The sequence below is a fragment of the Ictalurus punctatus genome, chromosome 26 (assembly GCF_001660625.3).
Source record: "Ictalurus punctatus breed USDA103 chromosome 26, Coco_2.0, whole genome shotgun sequence".
Taxonomy (NCBI): Eukaryota; Metazoa; Chordata; class Actinopteri; order Siluriformes; family Ictaluridae; genus Ictalurus; species Ictalurus punctatus.
The window spans coordinates 3,685,778-3,710,000 of NC_030441.2; the positions used below are offsets into that span (position 1 = coordinate 3,685,778).

At 42.8% G+C, this 24,223-nt stretch overlaps 1 protein-coding gene and 1 pseudogene across 1 annotated transcript; one reads left to right on the forward strand and one right to left on the reverse strand.

Annotated features, from left to right (window-relative positions):
* Window positions 1-216: 216 nt before the first annotated feature.
* LOC108258556 (E3 ubiquitin/ISG15 ligase TRIM25-like) lies at window positions 217-11,117 on the forward strand. Its single transcript, XM_017457264.3, has 6 exons — window positions 217-1,016; window positions 3,336-3,431; window positions 3,566-3,799; window positions 4,100-4,271; window positions 4,513-4,572; window positions 9,642-11,117. The coding sequence occupies exons 1-6, from the start codon at window positions 432-434 to the stop codon at window positions 10,169-10,171; spliced, it is 1,677 nt and encodes a 558-aa protein (XP_017312753.1). The 5' UTR covers window positions 217-431; the 3' UTR covers window positions 10,172-11,117.
* A 1,439-nt stretch (window positions 11,118-12,556) lies between these two features.
* On the reverse strand, window positions 12,557-22,728 carry LOC108258560 (E3 ubiquitin/ISG15 ligase TRIM25-like; annotated as a pseudogene).
* Between the last annotated feature and the right edge of the window lie 1,495 nt (window positions 22,729-24,223).

The window sequence follows — 24,223 nt, forward strand, 5'->3', positions numbered from 1 at the left end:
CAATGTGAGGGTATAGTTTGGTACCTGTGTGTTCTCACATATAAAGAACTGAATAATGGACATGAGTTCGATCCCTGTGGGAATTAGTGTATAGGTGTGAGTGTGTCTCTGCAGGGTGGTGGGGTGTCAGTGCAGGGGGTCTGAGTTAAATAATCCTAATAAATGTAGTGAAGGGAAGTTAAATGATTAACAGAGGAGTATTCATAACCTCTGTGTTTGGGCTCCTCCTTCTCTCTCTCTCTCTCTCTCTCTCTCTCTCTCTCTCTCTCTCTCTCTCTCTCTCTCTCTCTCTCTCTCTCTCTCTCTCTCTCTCTCTCTCACACACACACACACGCGCACACACACAGAGACAGACAGACAGAGAGAACCAGGAAGTAACTCCTCATTTCAGAGAAAACAAAACTGATCTCTGTGTGTGTAAGTTCAAGAGAATGGCAGAATTAAATTTTTCAGTGGATCAGTTCAGCTGTGCTGTGTGTCTGGATCTCCTGAAGGATCCGGTGGCTATCCCCTGTGGTCACAGTTACTGTAAGGTGTGTATTAATGGATTCTGGGATCAGGAGGATGAGCAGGGTGTCTACAGCTGTCCTCAGTGCAGAGACACTTTCACTCCGAGGCCTGTTCTACGCCGAAACAACATGCTGGCTGAAGTGGTGGAGAAACTGAAGAAGACTGAAGTCCAAGCTGCTTCTCTTGCTCACTGTTACGCTGGACCTGGAGATGTGGAGTGTGATTTCTGCACCGGGAGGAAACACAAAGCCGTCAAGTCCTGTCTGATGTGTCTGGCTTCTTTTTGTGAAACTCATTTTAAACCTCATCTAGAAGTTTCTGCTTTGAAAAAACACACCTTTATTGAAGCCTCAGGAAAACTAAAAGAGAAGATCTGCTCTGAACATAACAAGCTGATTGAGATCTACTGTCGTACTGATCAAACCTGCATCTGTTATTTATGTATGATGGATAATCACAAAGGACACGACACCGTCACAGCCGCAGCAGAAAGAGCTGAGAAACAGGTGAAAACGAGAAAGCTTTCCAAAGTTAAATCATTTTAATAATATTTTCCCATCTACAAACAGGTGCTTTAGTCAGTTATATTATTTAAACTTTAATTTCAATTTGTGTATCAATCAGAAGGATTCTGTAAGAGATTATTAAAATTGTATGTGTTCTAGTTAACAGAGTGTTAAATTTATCCTCAGTGATAGCTGTAATCTGGTCAGACCAGTTAGTGAACATCTTCAACCAACACCCAACTTTGACAGGGTGAGGTAGTTGAACAGAAACACACACACACACACACACACACACACACACACACACACACACACACACACACACACACACACACACATAAAGAGAGAGACTTTTTTTTTTTACTTTTAAGATCTCTTTTATGAATTGAATACAGCCAACAGAGACCTATAAATTCATACAACAAAATGCAAATAGTAATCTCAAAATAAAGTGTATACATTAAAAAAAAATCAGCATAATACAATTTATCAATAAAATAAAACAGCTAATCTCTTCTTTATAAACCCCTCACCATTATGACAGGATCAACTCCTCTTATTATACATTATATCAAAATTATTATTTTAATAATGTCCATTTATTGCTATCTCTAACCCTGTTTACATTTAATAACCCAAACCTTAGGATATCCATAGTAAAAAAGGGTTGGATTATAGCAAGAAACCATTGTGTTAGAAAACAGGCAAGAATGAAAGAGGTCCCAATGTGCACTTATTTTAATTTACCTTTCACCGTCCGGAGTTTACTCCTGACAGATTTTGTCCTTCGCCTAATTGCTGTTATGTATTTTTTCATCCTAAACCTTTTCTGTTGCGATAACAAATCAAGACTACTTTCTTGCCATGCTTTTATAATTGATACAATAAACTTTTCCAAGTCCAGAAAAAACTTAAAAAGTTAAACTCTTTTCCCCTTAGTTTCATCTAAGAAAGCATTAATCTGGTCAGCTCTATATAGATCAGTCACAACTTTTAGCCACATCAATATGAGTAACCGAGTCATCATCTACAAAACTTTCAGTTGCATCTAAAAATGTGCACCTTTCATCACATCACTTCATCCTTCATTAATCTTAACTTCCAGTTCAGCATCACTACAGAGTTTGTTTTACTCTGACTCACATACTTACCAACAACACTGTAACTAGGCTTCTCATTATCAGTACCAATCACAATATTCTCAGAAACATCCGGTCTTACCACGGCCTTCAAGTACCTATTCCTAAACTTTAAAAGGGGTGCTCAAACAAACATTGATTTTTAGCTTACTTTCAATGTCCTGATTTAAAATCAAACATTTCGTGCCTCATTTACATTAAGAGTACCCATCCTTACCACGTTCATTGAAAGTGTGTAAAAAGGAAAGGCAACCCTTCATCATTACCTTTTTTACTCACACTTTCTATATCACCTCCAGCCTCTTCTGGAGCTATTACACTTTCAGTGGGCTCGTGCCTGTTTTCCACAACAACATCTTCAACTTCTCCACTGCCTGCACCATCAGCATTTTTATCCTCAGTCTGTTCAGGACACGAACATATAATGTGCCCTTCTTCTCCACATTGGAAACATTTCAAAGTCTTTGAACTTGCAAAGACAAAATAATCAAAGCCATCAATTCATGCATCTTCCATTTCACTCTTTAAATTCATGTACATTTATCACCTATAACAGACTATGTGCTTGAGTAGAAGAGATTTGCAACCCAGCAGGATTTTTCTTTTATCTGTGAAAATTTTTCCATACCTTAACAGTGATCAAAAGGTAAACTTTAATGAATTTAAGGACATTAGACAGCCTAATTTTTTCAGAACTAGGGGCATAACTGGAGTAAGACTGTCTTATATAATAAGGTCTGGGGTGCATTCGGTGTTCCAGTTCATGCCAAAGGTGTTCAGTGGGGTTGAGGTCAGGGCTCTGTGCAGGACACTCGAGTTCTTCCACTCCAACCTTAAAACACCATGTCTTCATGAAGCTCTTTGTGCACAGGGGCATTGTCATGCTGGAACAGGTTTGAGTCTGTTAGTTCCAGTGAAGGGAAATTGTAATGCTACAGCACACAGAGACATTCCATACAATTGTGTTCTTCCAACTTTGTGATAACACTTTGGGGAAGAACCACATATGGGTGTGTTGATCGGAGGTGCACAAACTTTTGATGTAATCGGGTAAAAAAAAAAAGTTCTACAACACTTAGCTACCAGCTGAGTGGATATTGTGATGTAGGAGCTAATAAACTATCAGCTCAGTGTAGCTCATATTTTATAAAAAGCTGAATGTTAGTGATGTTGTCCTCAGAGTGAGTTAAAGGAGGAGCAGATGAAATCCCAGCAGAGAATCCAGGAGAAGCAGAAGAAGGTGCAGGAGCTGAAACAGACTGTGAACACGATTAAGGTGAGCAATGAGCAGAGACAGAGCTGCTCCTAGAAACACACACAACAGGAACAACCAGTCATCCAGAGTCCCAGTAACAGAGGGAAGTGTGTGTGTGTGTGTGTGTGTGTGTGTGTGTGTGTGTGTCCTAACAGTCCCGTGCTCAGACAGCAGTGGAGGACAGTGAGATTATCTTTACTGAGATGATCAGCTCCATGGAGAAAAAGCGCTCGGAGGTGACGGAGCTGATCAGAGCTCAGGAGAAGGCTGAACTGAGTCGAGCTGAACGACTCCTGGAGCAAATGGAGCAGGAGATCACTGATCTTCAGAGGAGAGTCACTGAGCTGGAGCAGCTTTCACACACACACAATCACATCCAATTGCTCCAGGTAACACTCACTGTCTGATCTACAGAGCCAGCTGTTCCTCACACGCTCTCTAAAACACCTCTCGTTAAAGCAACAATAAAATATATGGCGTATTTGTGTAATCCATGCTGGATAATGTAGTGACAGAACACTGATGGATGTAAATATGACCACTTCATGAAAAATCATTAATTCTGCAAAAAGACGAACTGAGAGACGCAACACTGTGCTACAAAATCCTTCTTCTTTCTTTTACTTTCCAAAACACTTTGTTTGTGCGTGCTGTTTATCTTTGTTTGAAGTTTCATTTGCTTTCTGTAGGCTTTAGCTTCTGGACGTCGGTCTCCTCCATTAGACCGACCAGAGTTTCACACATCCAGCATCACTGTCCATCAAAATCTCTCATTTGATGGATTGAGGAATTCTCTCTCAGATCTGAAGAAGAGACTCGAGGAATTCTTTGAGGAGGAATTCAACAAAATCCCACCACATGGTAAGAGGAGCTGTTCCTGCTGGAGAAACACCATGATGGACGTCTTTACTCGCTCTGTGATGTGTTCTTTCTTAGCACTGCTCCTCTTTCTTTTCTGCAGACAGTTTACTCACCTGACACGTTTAACCTGAACTAAAATACTGATTTAAAATGAATAAACTGACTGTATCACTTTCAACTGATTCCATCTTTTACAACCTGATGATGCTTTTTGTCTTCATTTCCATTTTTCTCTCCACAGCTGCAGCAGTTCAGATCATTTCACCATCAGAGCCACAGAGCAGAGAAGATTTTCTGACATGTACGTCTAACACACACACACACACACACACACACTGACACACACAGACACACACACACACACACCACACACATCACATAAACACACACACACATACAGACAGACATGCACCACACACACACAAACATAAACAGACACATACACACCAACCACACACACAGAGGAGTTCTTCCGTCGATTTTGATGAAGACCGATTCCATTCTGTTTCCATTCTGCCTCCATTATGGAGATCACAAACTGGGACTCGACTTGCACGTGAATTGGATTATAGTGAGGAAGACTTGCACAGCATCTCTCACTTCCCGGTGATCACCATGATCCAGTGGCAAGACTGAGTCAAGACGACTGAAGATGATAGACCCATTCATACACTACATACACTGGGGGAAGAAGCCGGGGGAACCCGGAGGAAACACGGGGAGAACATGTAAACTCCGCATACACGGGGCCACGGTGCAGGGCCACGGTGGGAATTGAACCCCCGACCCTAGAGGTGTGAGGCGAATGTGCTAACTACTAAGCCACTGTGCACCCCACACACTGTAAGGACATAGCCCATGAGGGGCGGAGCACAGACATGCAGGAGACGCTTGGTACAGTGATCAAGTTATTAATTTTATTTTCTCTTACGTGGGTGCTGTCAGAACTGAGGAGGTGCGCGGTGGTGTGAGTGTGTGAGGATTTGTGTGGGGCTGGCAATGCGGCGCTGTCCAGGGCGTGTCGGGATTTGTGAGAGCCCATCTGCATTCCCATGTTGGGCCCCCGCCCGGTGCTGGACCTGAAACGAGAAGGCTTGTAAGGCGAGGAACCAATGGGTTACCCTGGCGTTGGTGTCTTTGGCCTTGGCCATCCACTGTAAGGGGGCGTTGTCCATTACGAGGATGAAGTGCCGACTGGCCAGGTAGTACCGCAGCTCCTCAATGGCCTGCTTTATTGCCAGGGCCTCTCGCTCCACGGCTGCATATTTCCTCTCAGCGGGGGACAACTTCCGGCTGATATAGAGGACCGGGTGCTCTTCTCCGTCGAAGGTTTGCGGAGTTCCTTCAGGACCTCCCCCGGGTGAAACAGGTGGTCTGACCAAGTGGAGGAGTGGATCACTACGTCATCCAGGTAGGCGGCTGCAAACATACGGTGGGGTTGCAGGATGATGTCCATCACCTGATGGAACGTTGTGGGTGCCCCATGTAGCCCAAAGTTGAGAACCCGGTACTGTCAGTGACCAGTGGCCATGCTGAAGGCCATCTTTGGTCCCGCGTCCGGCACTAGTGTGACTTGCCAGTAACCTTTTATCAGGTCCAGGGTAGATATGAACCGGGCCCTCCCCAGTCGCTCCACAAGGTCGTCCACTTGGGGGAGGGGACAGCTATCAAACTCAGAGACCTGGTTCAGCTTTCAGAAGGCATTGCAAAGCAGAATACTCCCGCTGTCTTACCACTACACCTGGAGCAGTTTTAATCTTGTGGTGGAAAAGCTGTGTCATCCCTAGTGAGGCAGAAAACACATCAGAGAATTGGTCCACCAACTCTGTGAGCTCCTGTTTTTGTGCGGGAGCAAGATCCTCCCCCAAATCGACCAAGGTACCCTTGCCGTGATCTGTGTCCAGAGCCACATACGCCAACACTACTGGTGCCGGTTCTACCCACTTCTTCAGCAGGTTCACATGGTAGAGTTTCTCTTCTACTCGCTTACCGGGCTGCTGCAGGCAGTAGTTGACGGGGCTCTGCGCTTGAGGACTGTATACGGGCCTTGTCACTGGGCCAGGAACCTACAGGAGCTGCTGGGCACTAGTAGGAGGACCCGATCCCCTGGTTGGAATTCCTGGGGCTGTGCAGGATGGTTATATACCCTTCTTTGTTCTTCCTGAGTGACCCGCATGTGTTCCTGGACTATCGGGCTTACCCAGTCAATCTTCTCTTGCATTTCCTGCACATGGTCGATGACCAAGCGGAATGGGGACGGTTGCTCCTCCCATGCTTCGCGGGCCACGTCCAACAGTCCCCGAGGGTGCCGTCCAAAGAGGAGCTCAAAGGGGGTGAAGCCCGTGGATACCTGGGGGCACTCCTAGATGGCGAAGAGCACGTAGAGAAGGAGGAGGTCCCAATTCCTTCCTTCCTCGTCTACTACCCGGCGTAACATCTGTTTGAGCGTCTGGTTGAATCACTTGACCAGCCCGTCAGTTTGCGAGTGATAGACAGACGTCTTAAGGTGCTTCACCTGTAACAGTCGACACAGGTCAGACATTAGTTTGGATACAAAAGGCATACCTTGGTCGGTCAGCACGTCCTTTGGGATCCCCAAACGACTGAACAGGAGTACCAGCTCCCTGGCGATGTTGTGGGAGGTGGCTATGCGCAGCGGCACTGCGTTGAGGTACTGTTGGAGTAGTCCAGAATGACCAGGATGTACTCGTGGCCCCGGGCAGACTTGGGAAGGGGCCCCACGAGGTCCATGCAAACCCGCTCGAAGGGGACGCCGATAATGGGGACGTCTCTGGCGTCCCGTGCCAAGTAGGCCTGCCGGGCTCGGTTCCTCTTCGTGCGTTGCAGCATCCTGCCGGACTCTAGAGCTGGGCCCGTCGGGAATCCTGGCCAGTCCTTTCCAAGGAGCAGGGGCACTGGGAGATCGGGGATCAAGCCCACCTGAAGGGGCCAGACCCCAGCTTTACCCCAGATCTGGACCTTGGCTGAACTTCCCGGGTGTCCCCATGGATGCAGGTTACGGTGAGAACCCCACTCTGGCGAAGTCCTTTGGGCAGAATTGATGGTCGGGCGAGGGTCACCGTGGTCCCGGTGTCCAGCAAGAAGGTGACGGGGCCCTCGACCCACACCATCAGGGTGGGGGCATTCGGTGGGTGTGGCCAATGCAGGGCGCACCACGCTAACCACTATTTCTGGATCGGCTTGGCGGGTTCCAGCTCCGGCTCCGTGGGCATGGGCTCATCCACAGGGGTCACACATACGGGTGAACTCTGGTCCTCCTGGTGCCGGGACGGTGTTGGTGGTCGGACTGGGGGCCTATGCCCCCGAGGGGCGTGTTGTGGGTCTGCCGTTCATCTTGGCTGAGCTCCAGGGTGGCCATTGTACATTCCAGGGCAGCTAGGAGCTACTGGGGCGTCGCCAGCGCAGGCACCCCTACAGCCTGGTGCTCTGTGCGTGGTAACGCCCTCAGCAAGTGGTCCATGGCCACCTTTTCCGCCACCTCTGCGGCGGGATGCACGTTCGGCTGGAGCCACCTTGTGGTTATACGGACGAGGGCATTCAGCTGTCCGCGTGGTCGGGCCCCCGGCCGATAAGCCCAGCGATGGAATTCCATCACAGCCTGGTGGGGGGTTCGCCCACACCACTCCCTTCTTCAGCTCACTGTAGTCAGCAGCATCCTCTGGCGTGAGGGCATAGTAGGTGGTGTGCACCTCTGCCGTGAGCAGTGGGCCAAGGGCGCGGGGCCAGTCTTCCTGGTCCCATCCTTTGCGGTGGGCGATGCTCTCAAAGGTCTCGAAGTAAGCCTCGAGATCTTCCTCGGGGGAGAGAGGGGGAAGCAGGCGGTGGGAGTCTCGGTCCTCAGGGCAACCAGCTCCTGGGTTGTGGCTTGGAGGCTTTCGGCGAGCTTCTGCGTAACCGTTTGTTGCTGGATGCTGACCTCCAGCAGGCGTTTTAACGCAGGATCCATGTCTCTCTCCCTCTTTTTGTTTCCTCTCTTTTCTTCTCCCCAACCTTTTTTTCTTCTTCTTTTTAAAAATTATTTTATTTATTTATTTTTTACTATTTCATATATATATATTTTTTATTTTATTAATTTTTTTGTATTATTATGATTATATTTTTATTTACTTATTTTAAGTGGGCAGGTGTGTGCTCATGCCTGCATCCTCCACCAGTGTAAGGAAATAGCCCATGAGGGGCGGAGCACAGACACGCAGGAGACGCGGGGTACAGTGATCAAGTGATTAATTTTATTTTCTCTTGGGTGCTGTCAGAAGTGAGGAGGTGCGCGGGGGTGTGAATGTGTGAGGATTTGTGGGGGGCTGGCGTTGCGGCACTCTCCAGGGCGTGTCGGGACTTCCCTGAAGCGTGAGGGCTTTCTCGTGCTGTCGTTAAATGTCGCGTGCGAGCTCACCAAACTGCGTCCTCGTTTGCACCCGAGCCTTCTGGAGAGACACCGAGAGAGAGAGCGATTAGAAAAGAATGCCGCTGGATGGCGGTCGGAACCATTCATGAAGAATCAACGCGCACATGTCATGCAAGCTACTACTCAAAATCGCACGGACGGAAGAGCGTCCTCTTATACCCCTCCCCCATCTGCTAAGTGGTGAAATTCTCACGACCGACTCCCCAGTCGCCGGCCGGGGTTGTGTCGGCGGCCCCGCCCCATTGTGACGAGCCTTCCAGCTGTCGTCGGGCTTGACGCGAGGCTGTCAGCTTCGTGCGTGCACGGCAGTCGGGGACGGAGTGACTTTCCTACCATGCGCGCCGGGTGTCGGTCTGTCGCGACAACACATACATAGAGACATACATACACACACACACACACACACACACACACACACACACACACACACACACACTAACTATACATACACCCCCACACACACTACATACACCCCCCCACACAACCATACATACACACCCGGACATAGTACATACACACACTCACATACACAATCACACAGCACACACACTTTCACACATAACACACAGACACTCTCATGCACACTGCACACACCACATACACACAAACATACACATAGTACATACACACACAGTCACACACTCTCTCTCTCACACACACACTCTCATACAAACCACACACACACTGAGTACATACACACACTCACAGTCACAAACCTCTCACACAGACACACACACTCACACACACACTCTCAAACACACCACACACACACACACACACACACACACACACACACACACACACAGCACACACACACACACATGCACACACATGCACACAACACACAAACACACACACATGTCTCACTGTTCACATAAATATATTCTGTGAATGAAACCCAACGTGTTCACTTTGTTCAGTTTGTTTTTCTCTTTTTATTTTAGATTTCTGTTATCTGACTCTGGATCCCAACACGGCACATCGTAACCTCATTCTGTCTGAGAAGAACAGAGCAGTGACAGCCAGTGAGAGAGAGCAGCAGTACACTAATCATCCAGAGAGATTTGACACCGTGTGCCAGGTGTTGTGTCAGGAGAGTGTGTGTGGACGCTGTTACTGGGAGGTGGAGTGCAGCAGTGCTGTGGACATCTCAGTCTCATATAAAGACATCAGGAGGAAAGGACGGGGTAATGTGTGTGTGTTTGGACGCAGCAATCAGTCCTGGTGTCTGTGCTGTTCTTTTTACTCCCTATGTTTCTATCACAACAACATTAAAACTCAGCTCAGAGATCCATCATCCTCCAGAATAGGAGTGTATGTGGATCACAGTGCAGGAAGTCTGTCCTTCTACAGCGTCTCTGACACAATGAAGCTCCTCCACAGAGTCCACACCACATTCACTCAACCTCTATACGCTGGGTTTGGGCTCCACTGGTTTGGTTGTACATCTGTGAGATTGTGTGATCCAGAATAAAGTGTGTAGTGTTTTATGTAAAATTCCTGCACGTTGCCACATTGTTGCTCAGTCATCTGTCTTAGTAGCACACAATCCAGCTGCACAAAAACAGTCATTTTAATGTATTAATTAAAACAGATTTTACAATAATCAAAAATGAAATGTTAAAAATGAACTGTCAGACAAGAAACTAGTAAAATTGTAAAAGAAAATGATCAAATGATATCTCGTGAACTTAGTATTATAAAGTTCTATCTCTTTGTTTCATATTAAGCAACCTCTCATTAAATAACTAATAAACAGTAATAAAGCCAGTACAGAACAACATTTTAAACCTACATGATTGGCTAAGTCTGCCTATGTTGTGCTCATCCCATATTCAGCGCGCATGATGATTGGCTTGCAGATAGAACCTTATAAATCCAAGTTTATCTGTCAGTTTGGAATTTGTATTAATATATTACAATCAAAGATTTGCAAAATAAAAGATAACACTACAGGAGAATAAAGATTCCCCCAGTGAGGAAGTTTATGTGGTTAACTCATTTTCAAACAAAATGCCAGACAGAAGCTTTTAATACTGAGGTCAAGATTTGTCAGCAATCCAAAGCACTTTCCATAAATATTTTTAGATTATTGAATCGATGGGAAATAACTACTTAGTATTAAATGTGTTTGTGACATACCTTTTAATGTTCTAATATATTGTGTGTGTGGATAATGATGATAAATATGTCTCTGTTAACTGTATCTGTCTGTGGTCTGACTCCTGATTTGGATTCTGAACATGATTGTTCATTTTCAATAAAATAAAACAACAAATCCATTACAGTTCTCTATTCTGATTGGTGAGAAGGTGTTGATTAGTTTTCTATAACAGCAGCTCTGACAGTAGTGCAGGTTTATATTAATGCGCTTGTTCTAATATGTTATCGTTTCTATAGTAACAGCTCATTCACAGGGACTTTGGACATTCCACATAAACAGATTAAAAAACATGTTTAATCGCTGATATGGTGATGTTTTCTTAACTTAAGGAGATGTTTATTAAACATTTACAGAAGGAGTCTCCAGTGTCAGCGCTTTGAAATAGTCAGAGGTAAAGTAGTAACTTTAAGTTTTCTGACATCTGCAGGACAGAGGTGTTTAAGCTTTGTGGTTTCTCAGTAATCTGACAAGATATGTTTATTTTGTATAGATATCCTGTTTATCATCTTGCCTCTTGTGGTAGTACTACTACCAGATTTCTTTCTTCTGCCTTTCAGGAGATTAATTTCAGTATGTTAACAATGTTCAAATTACGCAATGGTAAAATGACACGTGTTAGTGTGGGTTTCCTCCTGGTTCTCCAGTGTTCTCCTACTTCTCAAAGGTGCATTTAAAGACTGATTGAGGCGACTCATTAGGGCTTTCATATAAGATCTCTTATCTCAAGCATATTAATCTAACAATTTCATTTCCATCTAATCAATCTGTTAATGAGCAAGAATTCTTCATCTACCCATATTAATATGTTATTGATAATACATCATGTGAGGTATAGAACAAGATGAGGCATGCTGTTCCAGGAAAATAATCTGTGAGGAGGTGGTGTGATGTGGCCCAACACAAAGCGGATTAGTTTCCACTAACAGCACATCATGAAGTGTTCAGGCAGTCATTAAGTGCTGGAGCACTCATACTGAATGAAATGGAGATAAACAATGCAAAATAAATAAAATGAGGTTTTCACTCGACTCAGCCTCTATAATAAAAATGTATTTATTTAGATTCATATTCACACTCATCACTAAATTCCAAATGGACAGAATTAGGAAAATATTTCAGCAGAACAATTTACATCATTAATGAACACAATGTGGTAGTTTTTAGTGTTTGTAGTAAGACACAGTCCTGCTGTAAATCCTCTTGTGTGTCTTTTAGTGAAGATACAGAATTGATGTTAAAAGGCTACAACTCGATTATATTAGCCTATTATACAATTCTATCTGGCATTCCGATTTTAAAATATGATTTAACCACATACACTTCATGGAAAGAAAGAAAACAGGGAAAACGGAAAGCGAAGGAAATAGAAAAAGAAAAGAAACAAAATGAAACCCTTCAAATGGCACTTGTGACCGACAAGTGACTTGTGAACGACACGTCACTAACGAACAGCGTTATATATTCTATTAAAATACAGAAATCTATCTCTACCCACATTTATCATTTAAAGTTCACGTCTAAGCTGCACTAAAACCTAATTCACTTTAAACAATTTCTTTATTTCACATTGACCATTTACTAAATAAAAATAATATAACATTAAATATAAATAAATAAATATATATATATATATATATATATATATATATATATATATATATATATATATATATATATATATATATATTTTCTATATTTTGTTGGTGGTTTGTGCCATCTGGACAAGTTCTATTTGTCTAATAAGCAAGTGAGCAGATAAAAAATTACAGTGGGCCATGAAGACTTTGAGAAGGACATTCAAGAGGTATTTATTGTTCATATCACTCATATCACACCTATTACAGCAGTCCGATGTCAGGATTTTTCACTATTATGAACACTGAAAACCTTACCTGCTTGATCATCCATATCCACATTACTAATGACTGTTTAAACAAATATAATTGTGCAAATATCTTATGAAAGCACCAACTGCATAAATACCAAGGTATTCAGTCAGACTTTCAATTCAATTCGGTTTTATTTGTATAGCTCATTTAACAATGGACATTGTCACAAAGCAGCTTCACAGAAATATATAAATTCAGTATATAGATTTTAAATGTATGAATTTATCCCTAATGAGCAAGCCAGAGGTGATGGTGGTGAGGAAAAACTCCCTGAGATGATATGAGGAAGAAACTTTGAGAGGTACCAGACTCAAAAACCTGTCCTCATCTGGGTAACACCGGATAGTGCGATTGTAAGTCATTCCACTTCTATAACTGTGTACCTCATGGTCAAATAATGCAGTTGTGCAACCAGGAACATTCATTACAGTTTTCACATGAAAACCTCTCCACTGTTCACTGATAGAGACTCGAATCCAAAACTGGTCATGGTAATTGCCGCCCTAAAGCTATCATAGCAATTGCAGTCCTAAGTCATCATAGCATAACTGTTCATATGTACCGAGGTCCAAAGACATCTTCATGGGTTTTAAGTGGTACCATCCTCAGTCAGCTCAATGATCTTCAGGCTGTCCGTGTGGGGTCATCCTCAGCAGACATATTCTGATACTTAATTTTGTCCATATTGCCCAGGCCTAGCATTATCTCTTATTACAACAGTAATCATATTATTTTGTTCTGTACTATACAATATGTTCTCTTTCAAAGGGAACTCAAAGTTATGTTTAGCATAACAGTATGGGAGCATCCTTGTGCGTGCGACCGGTATCTGAAGCTTGGGTAAAATCATGCCTCTATTTATAGGCCTGCCATGATCAGGTGATGTGGCATTTAAGCATGTCGCGTGATATAAATATGGCACCTGTGAACCGCGCCATCAGCCTCATTATCTTCAGTGAGACTACATGTCAGTTGTTCGTGTAAAGAAACAAAAGACAATTAATTTCCTCTCTATCTTTTCTCAAAATATCAGAACTTTTCTATCCCTTTAAAAAAGAGAAGAAATAAATGGAATGAGCGAGAGAGAAAAATATGAGTGAAAGAATTCAGGAAGTGTGTTACGGCTTGCTCCTGTTCCATCATGGGGGACAGTGCACACTTTCTGTGTGAAGTGTCTAGGAGACAGAATGCGATGGATTGTAACGCATACAGTAGGCTGCTCCGCTCACGACTCGCTTTCTTCTTGGAAGCCGAAGCGAATTAGCGTTGTTGACTGAGCACCTCTGCTTGCACTGCGAGGGTGCGAGGGGGAAATCCATGACATGAACAAAGAGGAAATGAGCAGGAATTTATCATCTACTGTTATTTTGGGTCACACAACCTCACAGCTGAGTATGAACCAAGCCTAAACCCAGCATATAGAGACTGAGTGAATGTGGTGTGGACTCTGTGGAGGAGCTTCATCGTGTCAGAGACGCTGTAGAAAGACAGACTTCCTGCACTGTGATCCACATACACTCCTATTCTGGAGGATGATGGACCTCTGATCTCAGTCTCAATGTCATTGTGATAGAAAGATAGAGAAGAAGAAGAACAGCACAGACTCCAGGACTGACTGTTGCATCCAAACTCACACTCTTTACCCCGTCCTTTCCTCATGATCTCTTTATATGAGACTGAAATATAGACACCTCTATCACTATTCCACTCCGCCTCCCAGTAACAGCGTCCACACACACTCTCCTTACACAACACCTGCCTAATGATGCTGAATCTCTCTGGATGATCAAAGTATAACTGCTCTCTCTCACTGCGTGTCACTGCTTTGTTCTTCTCAGACAGATGGAGGAAATGATTTGCTGTGTTGGGATCCAGAGTCAAGTAACAGAAATCTAACATAAAAGATAAAAACAAAACAGAAAAAAGTTATCAGGTTTGTTATATGTTTGCTGTGTGTGTGTGTGTGTGTGTGTCTGTGTATGTCTGTGTATGTCTGTGTGTGTGTGTACTGTACATTTCAGAAAATCTTCTCTGCTCTTTGGCTCTGAGGGTGAAATCTTCTGAACTGCTGCAGCTTGGAGACAAAATGGAAATTAAGACAAAAATGAATCATCAGCTTCTGTAAAAGATGGAAACAGTTTAAAGTGATACAGTGGATGTGTTCATTTTAAATCAGTGTTTAAGTTAAAAGTATTAGTCATTTCTGTGCATCTTATGAATATTTCCTGAGCAAGTAAAGACTTCATGGTGTTTCTCCAGCAGGAACAGCTCTTCCTGCCCTGTGATCCACGTACACTCCTCTTACCATGTGGAGGGATTTTGTTGAATTCCTCCTTGCAGAATTCCTTGAATTGCTTTTTCAGATCTGATAGAGAATTCCTCATGCCATCAAATGAGAGATGTTGATGGACAGTGCTGCTGGGTGAATCCTCAAGTCCAGAAGAGACACAGAGAGACCAGAAACTCTACAGAGAAAAAAACCCCCACAAGCTTACATTAACAATATTTTGATCTACTCTCCCTCCCCTGAAACCCATGTTTGCCATGTCCTCCAAGTCCTGAAACGTCTACTACAGAATCAAAAATGTGAATTCCATAAGAACGAGATCTCATTCTTAGGATATATCATCAGTGTTGAGGGGTAATCATGGACCAAGCCAAGGTGTTTGCCATTACTGAGTGGCCCACATCCAAAACAGTGAAGAAACTACAAAGATTTCCAAGTTTCACAATTTTTTGCAGACAGTTCATCTGGTGCTTCAACTCAATAGCCCACCCCTGACCATTTCTCCTCAGGAAACGGGCCAAACATTTGGTATGGAACGATGCAGCCAAGTAAGCATTTGCCAAACTTAAGAACACCTTCCCCACAGCCCCAATCCTGAAACATTCAGATGTATTACAACCCTTCATGGTTAAGGTAGATGCCTCTGAGACAAGTGTGGGAGCAGTGTTCTCACAGAGATCTGATGACAAGCACAAATGCCACACTATGGCATTCTTTTCCAGGAGGTTTCCCCCTGCAGAATGGAACTATGACATAGAGAACAGAGAATAGGCATTAAGCTGGCACTAGAAAAGTGGTGTCATTGGTTTTATCATTGTTATAAACCTCAGGTTACCACCCACAGGGCAACAGGTGGGTGGAGAGGGCCAATCAGGACATTGGACATTTCTAACGACTTTCTGTGCACATAACCAGGAGGATTGGGCTCAGTTCCTGCCTTGGGCTGAGTATGCCCAGAACTCTTTCAGGCATTCAGCAAACACAATTAAGACTATTCTAATGTGTGCTTGGTTACCAACCTCCCCATTCCCCTGGAATGCTTACCCACCAATGCCCCAGCTGTTGATAGATGGTTCAAATGGAGCGAACAGGTGTGGGAAAGCACACATCACCAATGCCTAGAATGAGCAGCAATCACCAACAAGGAACATGCAGACCATCATTGAGGCAAATTGTCGTACTACCAACCCAGAAATCAAGTCTGGTTAGCCACAAAGGACCTCAGGAACACTCAAGGATGCAAGAGATTGAACCCTAGATACATTTGCCGTTACAAGATCTTGAAACAGGTCAATGAGGTCACATACATACTCGACCTACCACACCACTCCTGACTAGCAACTTTCTTCCTCGTTTCATGTTGAAGCCCCTTGTACAAGAACCTCCGGCCACTAACATTCCCGCATCACTCCACCAGCACCACTGGAAATTGAAGGGCTACCCGCCTACCATATAAAGGCCTCACTAACAATCACTCTCTGCGAAGTAATACTCCGTCTGTATCTGTGTGAACTTAACAAGCCAGATTGTGTTTTTATTATGGTTTTGACTTTGTTTTCTTCTCGTTCATGATTTTGAACTTGGCCTCATTGCTGATGTTTGTTAATCGCCCGGTCCTTGCCAGTTTTTGGATTACATTTTTTAACACTGTTTTGCATTTGTCTATCAGTTTATTCAATAAAATTTCAAACTGCACTTGTATCCATTTCAGCCTACCTTACCCGACACTTTTAAACCAGAAAAAAAATCAGGGATAGAAAATTCAAGCTGAAGTAGGAAAATGAGCTTTAGCTTATTTGCTATAAAAGTGTTACAAATAAATGAACTTAATACGATGATATATGTCGTGCAAAATTATATAACTCCCTTAAAAGTCATCAGATTCATCTGGATTACAAATGACACTTACACAAATTGTTCCAGTATTTTTATTACAAACCAATATGATCTTGAAGTAAATAATTTTTTTTATTAAAGCCAAAATTCATTATTTGTCTGCAGTTCTTTAAACATGTTGCTTGCATAAGTATTCAACCTCTTCAGACTAGTACTCAGTAGAAGCACATTTTGCTGCAATAACAGCTTTAAGTCTGTTGAGATGAGTTCCGCCCAAGCATGGCGCCCAAGCATGTTGACTACAATGGTCAAACAGTGCCACAGATTCCAGTGGAACTGAGATCTGGACTTTTTACTGAAGTTTTGAGTTTTTTATACAAGTAGCATTTTTCAGTTGCTGTTTTATTCTTACTGAGCAGTAGTTAATTTTTACTTGAATATTCACGAGTTCATGTGAATATTCTCATGAGAACAAGAGATTGCAATATAAATACGGAGTAGGGAGAATATAGGGAGAATATATGAATTTATCGTTTGTTATTCAGCAATATTTTATAAATTCCAGGGGAGTTGAATACACTTGCAACCCACTGTATGAATGAAGAAGATGGAGAGCATTGAAATAAATCTAACAGGAGTCTACCATATTGCCAATATACTGTTGTATGAATAGTGCATTTACAGCCAAAACACAAAATTCAGTCTGGCATATTGTGGTTACATTAAACTGTCAGACAGTGGTGCTGGACCTAATACTACTCCTGGCTCAAACTGATATCATAAAGAAAAAATGTGAGAAAAAGCAACCTTTGTAAATCTGACAGTGAGTGTTACCTGGAGGAAGTGGATGTGATCGTGTGTGTGTGAAAGCTGCTCCAGCTCAGTGACTCTCCTCTGAAGATCAGTGAGCTCCTGCTCCAGTTGCTCCAGGAGTCGTTCAGCTCGACTCAGTTCAGCCTTCTGAGCTCTGATCAGCTCCGTCACCTCCGAGCGCTTTTTCTCCATGGATCTGATCATCTCAGTAAAGATAATCTCACTGTCCTCCACTGCTGTCTGAGCACGGGACTGTTAGGACACGGACACACACACACACACACACACACACACACACACACACACACACACACACACACACACACACACACCTCTGTTGCTGGGACTCTGGATGACTGGTTGTTCATGTTGTGTGTGTTTCTAGGAGCGGCTCTGTCTCTGCTCACTGCTCACCTTAATCGTGTTCACAGTCTGTTTCAGCTCCTGCACCTTCTTCTGCTTCTCCTGGATTCTCTGCTGGGCTTTCATCAGCTCCTCCTTTAACTCACTCTGAGCACAAATCACATTTATATTCAGCTGTTTATGATTTAAATCTGATAATTGACCAAAGCAGCTGATTCTAGATAAGAAAAATAATTCAGATGAATTTGTTCTGAAAAGATTTCTAGTTCTCACCTGTTTCTCAGTTCTCTCTGCTGAAAGTGATACAGCTTCGTGTCCTTTGTGATTATCCAACATGCACAAAGAACAAATACACCCTTGGTCAGTGCGACAGTAAATCTCGATCAGTTTGTCATGTTGAGAGCAGATCTTCTCTTGTAGTTTTGCTCAGGCTTCAATTAATGTGTGTTTTTTCAAAGCAGAAACTTCTAGATGAGGTTTCAGATGAGTTTCACAAAAGGAGGTCAGACACATCAGACAGGACTGGACGGCTTTACGTTTCCTTCCGGTGCAGAAATCACACTCCACATCTCCAGGTCCAGCGTAACAGTGAGCAGGAGAAGCAGCTTGGACTTCAGTCTTCTTCAGTTTCTCCACCACTTTAAGCAGCATGTTGTTTTTGCGTATAACCGGCCTCGGAGTGAAAGTGTCTCTGCACTGAGGACAGCTGTAGACTCCCTTCTGATCCTCCTGATCCCAGCAGCCATTAATACACACCTTACAGAAACTGTGACCACAGGGGATAGCCACAGGATCCTTCAGGAGATCCAGACACACTGGACAACTGAACTGATCCACTGAAAAGTGATCTACTGAAATACTGGCCTCTGCCATTTTCATGCACTCACACACTGAGAAAGAGTGAGAGAGTGGTACTCAGAGATCAGACTTGTTTTCTCTGAAATCAATAGATGTGGTTTCCTGTTTGTGTGTGTGCTTGTGTGAGACAGAGAGCATGGAGAGCAAGTCTGAGAGTGAGAGAGAGAGAAAAAGAGAACAGGAAGCCCTGTTCTATATTCATGTCAAATATGTTCTACACAAAGCCGCTGCTGTTAACATGTCCGTCATCATCGTTGTAAATTTATAAAAAAAAACTTACACATTTATTTTCAATACTTAAGATCACACACTCAAGCAAAGCAAATAACTCAAAACTTGCAAGCTGAAAACATTATTGCAGTGTATGTTTTACATACTTCTAGGGCTGTTGCTTTGATAGAAAGAAACAAAAAAATATCGAAAAACTGCAGAATAGTGTAAGGAGACGTTTCTTTGCAACAGTCAGATGTAATGTGAAGTTTTCCAACACAGGACAGTCTTCAATTCAGTGGTGTTTATGCTTCACGTGACTACAAGTCTTTAAATCTTTTCTTAAAATGCAATAAGTGGAGAGAGGAAAAGTGAAGAGATATAATGAATGTGGTATCCAACCACCTGCAGTGTAAGTCATTCCCACTTGCTGGTCTCTGATCTGCAGAGATATATGCTGTACATAACTACAAAAACTACATATACAAAAAATCAGTATGTTTACATGGACAACAATAATCCGATATTAACCCAATTAAGACGATACTCTGATTAAGAAACTAGTATGTAAACAGTGATTACTAATTACCTTAATCCGACTACAGTCATACTCGAAGTAAACACAAATCGAATTAAGACATTTGGAGTATTCCTATTTTAGTCGCATTATCAACGTGAATTACAGACATGTACACACCTTAATCACACTATTAACGTCATGTCGGAGTTTTCACCGCATTATGTGACAGGACAGGTACACACTCAACCATTTGACAGCAAACAATACACGAAATACATGTATTTGCCATTAATCAATTTACAGTATCTCACAAAAGTGAGTACACCCCTCACATTTTTTGTAAATATTTGATTATATCTTTTAATGTGACAGCACTGAAGAAATGACACTTTTCTACAACGTAAAGTAGTGAGTGTACAGCTTGTGTAACAGTGTAAATTTGCTGTCCCCTCAAAATAACTCAACACACAGCCATTAATGTCTAAACCGCTGACAACAAAAGTGAGTACACCCCTAAGTGAAAATGTACAAATTGGGCCCAATTAGCCATTTTCCCTCCCCGGTGTCATGTGACTTGTTAGTGTTACAAGGTCTCAGGTGTGAATGGGGAGCAGGTGTGTTAAATTTGGTGTCATTGCTCTCACACTCCCTCGTACTGGTCACTGGAAGTTCAACATGGCACCTCATGGCAAAGATCTCTCTGAGGATCTGAAAAAAAGAATTGTTGCTCTACATAAAGATGGCCTAGGCTATAAGAAGATTGCCAAGACCCTGACACTGAGCTGCATCACGGTGGCCAAGACCATACAGCGGTTTAACAGGGAAGGTTCCACTCAGAACAGGCCTCGCCATGGTCGACCAAAGAAGTTGAGTGCACATGCTCGGCAGCATATCCAGAGGTTGTCTTTGGAAAATAGACATATGATTGCTGCCAGCATTGCTGCAGAAGGTGAAGGGGTGGTGGGGTCAGCCTGTCAGTGCTCAGACCATATGCCACACACTGCATCACTACATCTTGTGAATATTTCTTTAATGAGTAAAGACTTCCATCATGGTGTTTATCCAGCAGGAACAGCTCGTCTTACCATTTTACATACACACACACACACACACACACACACACACACACACACACACACACACACACACACACACACACACAGATATTTACATGAGTGCATATATGCATATCACATACATGTAACACTCTAATTTACCATCATATACATACTGTGTACGTATGAATATTTGTGTATATGTGTGTAAATGTGTGTGTGTGTATGTGTGTATATGTGTGTATGTGTCTGTGTGTGTGTGTGTGTGTTAGACGTACATGTCAGAAAGTCTTCTCTGCTCTGTGGCTCTGATGGTGAAATGATCTGAACTGCTGCAGCTGTGGAGAGAAAAATGGAAATGAAGACAAAAAGCATCATCCGGTTGTAAAAGATGGAAACAGTTGAAAGTGATACAGTCAGTTTATTCATTTTAAATCAGTATTTTACTTAAACTTGTCAGGTGAGTAAACTGTCTGCAGAAAAGAAAGCAGGAGCAGTCCTAACAAATAACACTTCACAGAGCGAGTAAAGACGTCCATCATGGTGTTTCTCCAGCAGGAACAGCTCCTCTTACCATGTGGAGGGATTTTGTTGAATTCCTCCTCAAAGAATTCCTCGAGTCTCTTCTTCAGATCTGAGAGAGAATTCCTCAATCCATCAAATGAGAGATTTTGATGGACACTGATGCTGGATGTGTGAAACTCTGGTTGGTCTAATGGAGGAGACTGACGTCCAGAAGCTAAATCCTACAGAAAGCAAATGAAACTTCAAACAAAGATAAACAGCATGCACAAACAAAGTGTTTTGGAAAGTAAAAGAAAAGAAGAAGGATTTTGTAGCACAGTGTTGCATCTCTCAGTTTGTCTCTTTGCAGAATTTATGATTTTTTAAAGTGGTCATATTTACATCCATCAGTGTTCTGTCACTACATTACCCAGCATGCATTACAGAAATACACCATATATTTTATTGTTGCTTTAACAAGAGGTGTTATAGAGAGTGCGTGAGGAACAGCTGGCTCTGTAGATCAGACAGTGAGTGTTACCTGGAGGAATTGGATGTGATCGTGTGTGTGTGAAAGCTGCTCCAGCTCAGTGACTCTCCTCTGAAGATCAGTGATCTCCTGCTCCAGTTGCTCCAGGAGTCGTTCAGCTCGACTCAGTTCAGCCTTCTCCTGAGCTCTGATCAGCTCCGTCACCTCCGAGCGCTTTTTCTCCATGGAGCTGATCATCTCAGTAAAGATAATCTCACTGTCCTCCATTGGTGTCTGAGCACGGGACTGTTAGGACACACACACACACACACACACACACACACACACACACACACACACACACACACACACACATCTCTGTTACTGGGACTCTGGATGACTGCTTGTTCATGTTGTGTGTGTTTCTAGGAGCAGCTCTGTCTCTGCTCACTGCTCACCTTAATCGTGTTCATAGTCTGTTTCAGCTCCTGCACCTTCTTCTGCTTCTCCTGGATTCTCTGTTGGGATTTCATCTGCTCCTCCTTTAACTCACTCTGAGCACTAAATCACTTATATTCAGCTGTTTATAAATGATGTGTGGGTGAATATTAATGGCAGCTAAATGGTTAAAGTTTACAGTCCTGTGTGGAATTCTTTAAGTTGCTCCAAAGTTCACTGACTGCTCTGTCGGGATTATGACTAATGCTGGGTGAGGAGGACAAATTCATTTAACACTTTGGAGAAGCAGCTTGGACTTCAGTCTTTTTCAGCTTCTCCACCACTTCAGGCAGCATGTTGTTTCTGTGTAGAACAGGCCTCGGAGTGAAAGTGTCTCTGCACTGAGGACAGCTGTAGACTCCCTTCTGATCCTCCTGATTCCAGCAGCCATTAATACACACCTTACAGAAACTGTGACCACAGGGGATAGGCACCGGATCCTTCAGGAGATCCAGACACACTGGACAGCTGAACTGGTCCTGATCTACGGAAATACTGGCCTCTGCCATTTTCCTGAACTCACAGAGAGAGAGAGAGAGAGAGAGAGAGAGAGAGAGAGAGAGAGAGAGAGAGAGAGAGAGAGCCTTTTTTGCTGATATTTACCAAGAGTGCCAATAATAGTGCAGGGATCTGTATCTGTATATATCTATGGCTATACCTGATTTCAGATGAAAACATGAAAACTTAGATGGCCATGTAACAATTTGAAACTAACAAATCAATAGTATAGTATATAGTATAGAATATAAAGTGCAATCAATGTGTAACTACAAGGTTTACTAATGTTTGGATATGTTAATAAAGTATAATCTAACGTGTATAACCAACAGTTAGAATTATTACTTAGAAGCATAATCTAAATCCATAGTGCACTTGTTGATGAAGTTATATTCTAAGTGTGTATTGAGTTAGATGAATTCTGTGTCTTACTGAGCAGTAGGCCTAATTGTTTTTCTGTATCAGCACAGGCATAATCTAAAACTATAAAACACTTTCTAACAAGTGGCATTCTAAGTGTGTAAATTTGGAACCTTGTGTTTTGTCTAAAGCAGCATCACTCTATGGCAGTAAATTAACAATTAGACACTCACCAGAACTGGGTTTCCAAACAAAAGCTGTTTAAGCTTGCAAATCAGTGTCAAAAGAAAGGATAAGACTTCCAGGAGGCAGGTTATCAGCCTGGGACTGTAGGGTGAATTATGGGGCAGAGTAAAAACCCTGGTCTGGTACAACTTTTAAAGAAAAACACAACTGAAAACACATGTGCCACAAATTTAAGATGACATATTGACATGACTAAGTAAATGTGGCAAAGAAGATTGTTCTGTTTTTAATGAAAAAAGGCAAAAACCCTGCCTAAGCTAAGTATGCTGTGGAGAAAGGTATAAAAAGTGCTGTATGTGTTTGCATCATTTAGACTTTCTGCAGCTTGTTTCACTTTATTGTTTCAATAAAGTTTATTTATTTTTGACATCTACTAACCCGCTGTCTCTGAAGTTTTAGGCTGAAAAGATTGTTTGCCATGACAGTAGTTGCCTGTAGGATATGCTGCAACAAGCAGTTCTTTTTCAATGCTGACATGAAATTTATTTCTCCACCAATCCGCAGCACACTGGGAATCCTTCTGATTCTAATGATTAGCCACTCCAGCATTGGACACTGGAGACTCTGCCTATTTAATGCTTTTTAAAAAGTCTCCTAAAAGAAAACTGCAGGTTTTCCTAATTTGCGTCTTTCTGTGAGAGCCATGCCCTAGAAATATGTAAAGAGCAGTGGGTTTGTCTTGCAAATTCTGACCTTTTTACATTGTTGTGGTAAAATCTGAAGTGACAGATCTTTAGTATAAAAATTGGCTTTAACGTTAAGCTGACAGGCTTTTTAAAAATTATGATCAGAATTAGAACAGGTTTCTTGTTCCTCTCGCTCTCTCGCTCTCTCTCAATCTCTCTCTATCTCTGTCTCTCTCTCTTTCTTCACAACTAAAGTCATGCAAACACACAGGAGCAGGGAGCCACACCTCCTGATTCCAGAGAAAACTAAACAGATCTCTGAGTCTCTCT